This window comes from Tupaia chinensis, unplaced genomic scaffold (assembly GCF_000334495.1).
Source record: "Tupaia chinensis unplaced genomic scaffold, TupChi_1.0 Scaffold000384_1, whole genome shotgun sequence".
Classification (NCBI taxonomy): Eukaryota; Metazoa; Chordata; class Mammalia; order Scandentia; family Tupaiidae; genus Tupaia; species Tupaia belangeri.
In genome coordinates, this window is record NW_006159886.1 from 1,428,524 (window position 1) to 1,436,520 (window position 7,997).

General features: G+C 47.4%; 1 protein-coding gene across 1 annotated transcript; it reads left to right on the forward strand.

The window, feature by feature from the left end:
- Nucleotides 1-5,700: 5,700 nt before the first annotated feature.
- Nucleotides 5,701-6,145, forward strand: LOC102497280 (MORF4 family-associated protein 1). The gene has a single exon (XM_006153650.3). It carries the CDS (start codon nt 5,716-5,718, stop codon nt 6,097-6,099), a length of 384 nt encoding a protein of 127 aa, XP_006153712.1. The 5' UTR covers nt 5,701-5,715; the 3' UTR covers nt 6,100-6,145.
- The last annotated feature ends 1,852 nt before the right edge of the window (nt 6,146-7,997 follow it).

A 7,997-nucleotide genomic window follows, 5' to 3' on the forward strand; every position in this document is an offset into this window, starting at 1 on the left:
CCCCGCGCCCCCTCGGCCCCGCGCGCGCACGCGTACGCACGGCCCCTTCCGGCCCCCGCTCGGTCTGTGCGCGCGCGCTCACGCGCCTCTACTTCCGGTTCCCGGGGGCGCGCGCTCACTGGTTCGAGGGCCAATTTCCGGTTATTTTTAAAAAACTGTGTTCTTGGGCCGGCAGGTGGCGTGGTGGTTAAGGGCGCTGGACTTCCACGTAGTTAGCTCCGGTTCGAGTCCCGAGCTTGGCGGCTTGCTATCTCGCTTTCCCTCTCTCTCATTCTGTCTCTCTCTGGTCAAATTATAATAAATAAAGCTAAATTTAAAAAAAATAATAAAATTTTAAAAAGTGTTCTTTTTTAAATAATCATTTTATTTAACTTTATTCATTTATTTGTTTATTTTAACTTGACCAGAGAGGGACAGAGTGAGAGAGAGCAAGAGAGAGAGAAAGTGAGAAAACAAGCTGCCAGGTCTAGGACTCAAACTGTGGTCCTCCCTGTGGGAATCCACTGCCCTTAACCACTCCACCGCCTGGCAGTCCCCCAATGTGTTTTTAAAAGATGAAGTATAACGGTTACAATCAGGTGCCTGTAGCTTAATGTGTACATTGGGAACTTTTGATGTACTTGTGTGCCTCAATTCAGGTCAGGATACAGAACGTGACCCGTCCCCCATGAAGGTGCACCTCCTGTCCCTCTTTCTTCTTGCTGCTTAAGTGAAATAAAACAGCAGATGAAGGTCTGTTAAGCTCAAGGAGATACACCTTGATGGCTTCGGAGGACTTCAGAAGTTCTCAGTCTCTTCAGATGCAAATGTGTAAAAATGGGAAATAGTTTCCATGAGGCCTGCAGGTGGCGTGGTGCTTAAGGTGTTGGACTTCCACATGGCTGAACATGCCTGGAGTCCTGGACCTGGAGGCTTGTTTTCTCACCTTCCCTCTCGTGAATTAAAATAGAAATAATTATAAATAAAATTAAGTAATTCTTTCAAATAAAAAAATAAGTAGCTTCCAAGAAAAGACTTTATTTTTTTTTTGGAGAGGTTTTTGCTACAGGGTGCATGTGCTCGCCAGACAGACAGAGAGACAGAAGGCGAGAAATCACCCACAGGGAGGATGGCCACACCACAATCCCTTCTCCTCCATTCTCCTCTTGGGATCCTGGGCATGCACGCACATGCGCCTGGCGTGAGTTTAAGCCACCGGGTCCGGGACTCAAACCATGGTTGACTACGGGGGAGTCCAGCAACATAGCCATTATGCTAACTGCTGGCCCCCCAAGCAAAGATCTTATTTGGGGTACTTCCAGGAAAAAAGAAAGATAAAATTGAGGTGTGACTAATACCCTTCTTTAAAATTTCAGAAAATTCAAAGGTGATGCCTCAGAGCACCACGTAGTCAGACCAGCAGCTCTTTACAGAGATTGGTGATGTGCCTCACAGTCTCTCTAACCACAGGGCCTTAGGGAGCTTATGAGCTTGTTCTCCACCATTATCAGCAGAAACCCAGGACAGGGATAGACTTAGCTCGCTCGCTCTCTCTCACCCACTGTTTTTATTATGAGACACGGTCTAGCTATGTAGTCCAGGCTATCTTCACAACCTCCCTCCTGCCTTGGTCTCCCAACAAGCAAGAACTGCAGGAGGGCCCATGCACCAACTGACTTATCTTGGAATTTGTAAGTGGGGATTTTCTTATCCTATAGAGTGAACCCCAGTGAGGTTCACAGAAGACCTACAAAGTTTCAAGATATTTGAATTGGCACAAAAACCTGAGACTGGACAGGACAAAGACAGTACAGAATGAAAGGCTTCGAGGCCAACAGCTATCATAGTGGTTAAGGAGCTAAACTCCTACATGGCCCACCACACGTGCCCAAAATCCTGAGAGGAAAATAGAGAAGGAAGGATTGTGGCATGGCCATCCCCCCAGGGGGGTTTCTTGCTTTCTGTCTCTCCATTGAGCACATATGTCCCAATGGCAAAAATCTCTCTAAAAAAAAAGAAAAAAAGAAAGGAAGGAAGGAAAGAAGGAAGGAGGAAAGAAAGAAAAAGAAAGAAAGAAAAGGAAGGAAGGAAGGAAGGAAGGAAGGAAGGAAGGAAGGAAGGAAGGAAGGAAGAAAGAAAAAGAAAGAAAAGGAAAGAAAGACCGACCGACCGACTTGCCGGCCTCTGGAGCACCACAGACTTCTACAGTAGCAGACAGAAAATGATTCACTGGCAAACCCATGCTACCTTTCATGAAAAAGGAAGTCTGACTCAGAGCACAGAGCCAAGAGCCCAGATGGCAGAGCCGAGAACCGCGGAGAATTATTCCTACACCTTGAGACTGCCCTGCAGAATTCCTATGGACCTGCGACTTGTTTCCATTTCCTCCATTTTTAAAAACAGGAATGTCTACAATCGTTATCCTACGCTTGCCCCACAATTGCATATTGAATGTATGGGGGCATTTAATTTATCTCTTTATTTCAAAAGTCTGCAGATCAAGAACTGTACCCTGGGAGCTGGACTTAAGGAACTACACTCAGGGAGCCTCATCCACATCTGACTTAATTTAGAGGACAAAATTCTGGACTTGATGCTTACAATAGGGTAGTGATACATAAAACTACACTTTTTTAAAGAAACTTTTGCTATAGGATATGTGCGCTTGCCAGAGAGACAGAAAGCAAGACATCATCCCCCACGGGGATGTCTCCTTCATTCTTCTCTTGGGATTTTGGGCACGCACACATATGTACCTGGTATCAGTTTCAAGCCACTGGATCCAGGACTCGAACCGTGGTTGATCATGTGAGAGTCTAGTACCTTAATCACTCTGCCACATGATTTTCTTTAAAAACATGTTTTGAGCACCCTGGGTGGAGGTGAGTGTGCTTTGCATGTTGGGAGGACATGAGTCGTTGGAGGTCAGAGGACAAACTGTGGTGGCTAGCCAGCCTTCAAGATGAGCCCTAATGGTTCTGTTCCTGGTGTTCACATTCTCGTGTATTCCCTTCTGTTGGGGATATAATAGATTTAATGATTTGCTTATAATAAGAAGAAAATGCAGAAGTGATTATATGTGACTTGAAGAATAGTTCATAAAAGATAGAAAAGATAGTATGTCATCGCTTTCTCTCTAATGACCTGCTCTGCGAGAAACTAGCTGCCTGGGAGCAGCCTCTGGAGAAGCCAGAGGCAAGGAAGTGAGGCCTGTTACCCTGAACTAGCAACTAGCAGCCTTTTCCCAACAACCACATGAGAGAGCCCTCTCAGAAGTGGGTCCTCCGGTCCTCTTCAAGCCTAGAGATGAGACAGCCCCAGATGATATTTTTACTGCAACTTCACCAATGATCCTGAGCTCAAACTGTATGAGATAATGCGATCGTGTGAATGTGCGTTCCCCCCTCCCCCAACCCCGCCGAATTGTGTGTGAAAACTCTAACCCCGAAGGTGATGATGTCAGGACATGGGGACTTCAGGAGGTGATCACGTACGGAAGCAGAGTGCTCATGAGTGCGATGTGTGTCCTTACAAAAGAGGCAAGATCCTGCGGCAGTAAAGCACTGCTCAAGAAGAAACTGCATTTCAGATTCCACAGCAATTGTGGTTCAGATCTCTGGCTTGCTCAGCCTGAAACATGCCGGCACGCATTCAAGTGCCCAAGACCCCAAAGGCTGGAGGAGTGGAGGACGGGGACTGTGGCATGACCAGACCCACGTGGAGAGTACTGCCCCCTCTCCCACACATGTGCTCACACCATCATGAATGAAGAACAACCACCACCACCAAGGAGGCTGCTCTGTTATGTGAGGATATAGCAAGAAGATGCTACCTATAAGCCAAGAAACTGGCCCTCACCAAACACCAGATTTGATAGTACCTTGATCTTGGACTTCCCAGTTTCCAGAAATTTTTCACTTTCCCTCTCTCTGTCTCTCTCTGATGAGAAATCACTCCACCAGGGGCAATGGCCATGCTGCAATCCCTTCTCCTCCACTCTCCTCTTGGGATTCTGGGCACACACACATGCTCTCAGTGATTATATGTATATATATATAATTTTTTTTTTTATTAAACGGATTTTTGCTGTAGGGTGTGTGCATTTGCTGGAGAGACAGAGAACAGAAAGTGAGAAGTCACCCCTCAGGGAGGATGGCCATGCAGCAATCCCTTCTCCTCCATTCTCCTCTCAGGATCTTGGGCACACGTGCACACGTGCCCGGCGTGAGTTTTAAGCCACCGGGTCCGGGATGTGAACCGCGGTCGACTACATGGGAGTCCAGCGACATAGCCATTATGCTAACTGCTGGTCCCTTAATGGTGCCTTTTGATGAACAATTGCTAGTGGTTTGGTGTTTGAAAAACACTTTGATATACATCAACTCATGAATGCCTCTTCCTTCTTTTTTTTTTTTTTTTTTTTTTTTTGAGAGGTTTTCGCTATAGGGCGCGTGCGCTCGCCAGACAGACCGAGAGAGACAGAGAGACAGAAAGCGAAAAATCACCCCCCAGGGGGGATGGTCACACCACAATCTCTTCTCCTCCATTCTCCTCTTGGGATCTTGGGCACACATGCACACGCACCCGGCGTGAGTTTTAAGCCACCGGGTCCGGGACATGAACCACGGTCGACTACGTGGGAGTCCAGCGACATAGCCATTACGCTAACTGCTGGTTCCCAATGCCTCTTCCTTCTGACAAATATTCAGATTAGGACATTGGTGTTTATCAGATTGGAAAAATGAAACTCTATCTGCAGCACTTGGGCAAAGGAGATCTTCTCCACCCTTCATTACTGCTAGGGTGGCATCCTATGAACAAGCCTAGAAATAGACTTCATTCCACAGTGGCATAAGATTGTCAATCAAAATACACTCGTTAAATAAATATTAAGCAACATTGAGTCTACCGATTTTCAGGTCCTGTGAATGGTGGAAGCACAGAGGTAAACGAACCAAAGCCCACCCTCCAGAAGCACTTGTATATTCCAGAACATCTTCTCTCCAAAGCATCTCCTAAGGCCCACTTGCTGCTGGGCCACCAGGACAGTCTGAGGACAGAACCAAATCAGAAGCAATCGTTTGCCTCGAGGATCTTACAGTGAAGACAGACTGAGGACTGACCAGAGCAACCCAAGCCAGCAAGAGAGAAATTCCCTACGAATAAGAGCATGAGAGGGCGCAGTGGGAGCAAGAGGAAGTGGCTATTGACACCCTTGGTTCTGGTGGTAAGGGCTCTGTGGGGAGGAGGGAGCATGCGCGGTAAACCGGGGACCATGGACTCAAACTGCTCTCAGTTCAAATCCTGACTCATAAGCACAGCGTTTAGCCAGTTGTCCACCTGTCCCATAGGTTTGCTGTGAGCGCTCGGTGCATTCAAATTAACCTGTACGTAAGCGCCACGAACTCTGGCCAGTCTTACTCAAACATGGGGTAAGGAGAATCGCCTTTACTTAAAAAGGGGGGGCGGGGGCGGTCAAAGCAAACGCTATCCAGAAGGAAGTCTGGAGGAGGCGGCGCGCAAACCTGCGTCCGGCCAACCACTTAGGCCTAAGAGCAGTAACCCAAGAACGCTGTCAGGACACGGGGAGCCCCCAGTGGGGGGCGTGCGCGCTCCCGAGGCCTCTACGCGCGCGCCCACCCGCGCCTCGGTCCTCCCAGAAGGACGACCGTAAAGGGGGTCCGGCCGTGTCGTGAAAGGGCCGCAAACACGCCCAGGGCTGGCTGGCAGGACAAAATGAGGCCCCTGGACGTCGACGAGGTGGAGGCACCGCAGGAGGTGGAGGTGCTGGAGCCCGAGGAGGATTTCGAGCAGTTTCTGCTGCCCGTCATCAACGAGATGCGGGAGGACATCGCGTCTCTGACCCGCGAGCACGGGCGGGCGTACATGCGGAACCGGAGCAAGTTGTGGGAGATGGACAATATGCTCATCCAGATCAAGACGCAGGTGGAGGCCTCGGAGGAGAGCGCCCTCAATCATCTTCAGAACCCAAATGATGGAGGCGAGGGCAGGGTGACGAAAAGGTGCGAGAAGGCCGAGGAGAAGGCCAAGGAGATCGCGAAGATGGCAGAGATGTTGGTCGAGCTGGTCCGGCGGATAGAGAAGAGCGAGTCGTCTTGAAGCAGGATCGGCGGTGAGGTCGGAAACCAGCGCGAGCTGGCCCGAAGTCTTCGTAGTTGTCACCATGAAGCATATTTCAATAGCTTGTGAGAAGAGCAGTATTGGGAGGCCAGCAGGTGGCTCGGGGGTTAAAGTCGCAGGACTCCCACGTGGTTGAGAGTCCAGACCGGACCTGGTGATGACTTGCGTTCTTGCTTTCCCCCTTCTGTCTCTCTCTGCTGAGTGCATGTGCCTTACAGCAAATTAAATAATTATTTTTAGGAAAGCAATGTTCTAGAAGCGACTCTCATATTTTATCACATCAGATATTGGACATTGGGAGCAAAGTTGGGGTTGAGAGGGAAATAAATGTGTGTTAGACTTGTTAACTGCTAGCAGGGTTTTGTGTGTGTGTGCCCCCCAACATACACACACACACTGGTAATTAGAAAAAATTTGAAGTAACTTTATGTTTGTGAAACATAAAAGTCAATTAATTTTTTTTTTTTTTTTTTTTTTTTCTTTTTTATGCTGCAGGTACTGCAGGGACATGTGAGCTTAATGGAAAGAAACAAGAGAGAGGGAAAGTGAGAAATCACCTCCTGGGGGAGGCCACTCCACAATCCCTTCTCCTCCATTCTCTGCTTCGGACTTTGAGCACACATACATGCCTGGTATGATTTTCAAGAAATTGAGTCCAGGTCTGAGACTGCAGTTGTCTAAGTCTAGTACCTTAACCCGCTGGCCTTATAAAGGTCAATTTTAATAGGATATAGTTGCCAGAGGTAGATTTGCCTGGGCACTAAGGGCATTGGAGGAATCCAAAGAAACCTAAACCATGGAGGGTGAAAACCAAGAGAAATAGAAAAGTGTAAAGCCAGAGACAATTACTAGAAATTTCTAGGTCTTTCTAGAAGGTAGATATATCAAATCACCTTGTCTGAAAGAACTGTCATTCTTTTGTTTCTTTTTAAGAGGAATTATTTAACTTTACTCATTGTCATTATTGTTACTATTTTTAGTTTGAACAGAGAGAAACAGAGAGAGGAAAGTGGGAAAGTGGGCTGGGTCCAGGACTCAAACTGCGATTAGTCCTGTGCGAGTCCAACGCCTCAACCACCATGCTACCTGCTGGCCCCAGAAGTGGCATTCTTATGGATGATGAACATTTCTTTTTTTAACATTGGGATATGAAAATCTTGAGACTCAATGTCTCGGTGATAAATTTCTTCCAGTCGTGCCTTAGGTTCACAGCTGACGGACTCTGGCCAACTGGTAAGGAAGGACTGACACACGAAACGGAAAGAGCTTGTCATTTCGTCTATTTTGCATTTGTATGTTTTTTTACCCTCACATAACAGATTTTTTTTATGGTCAGTGGTTGGTGACCTTGATATGGGTTTAGATCATCAAATGCATTTGGTTTTGGAAAGATAACTTTTGTTGGGGAAATACTCAAGAGAAATGGGACTTAATTCAAAGTTGTTTCAGTGGTCACATTTATTTGTTCCTTTACTGTGTTATTTAAGATGTTAGGCATGATGTTGTATTTTGCTGTTTTTTGGAACTTGGAACATGTGAAGACTTGACCAGAACCTTCCAGCTTTAGAGATACAGTGGAAGACACAGCACTTGGTTGTAGCTGGTGAAGAATGTATGAATGAAGGAACCAGCAGTTAGCATAATGGCTATGTCGCTGGATTCCCACGTAGTCAACCGCAGTTCGCGTCCTGGACTCGGTGGCTTAGAACTCACGCTGGGCGCATGTGTGTGCGTGCCCAAGATCCTGAGAGGAGAATGGAGGAGAAGGGATTGCAGCGTGACCATCGCCCCTGGGGGGGTGATTTCTTGCTTTCTGTCTCTATGGCTCTCTCTGTCTGTCTGGCAAGCACACGCGCCCTATAGTGAAAAACTCTCAA

What these genes read in the sequence shown, in the direction of transcription:
- LOC102497280 (XM_006153650.3), top strand. Translation starts at nt 5,716, where the DNA reads ATGAGGCCCCTGGACGTCGACGAGGTGGAGGCACCGCAGGAGGTGGAG.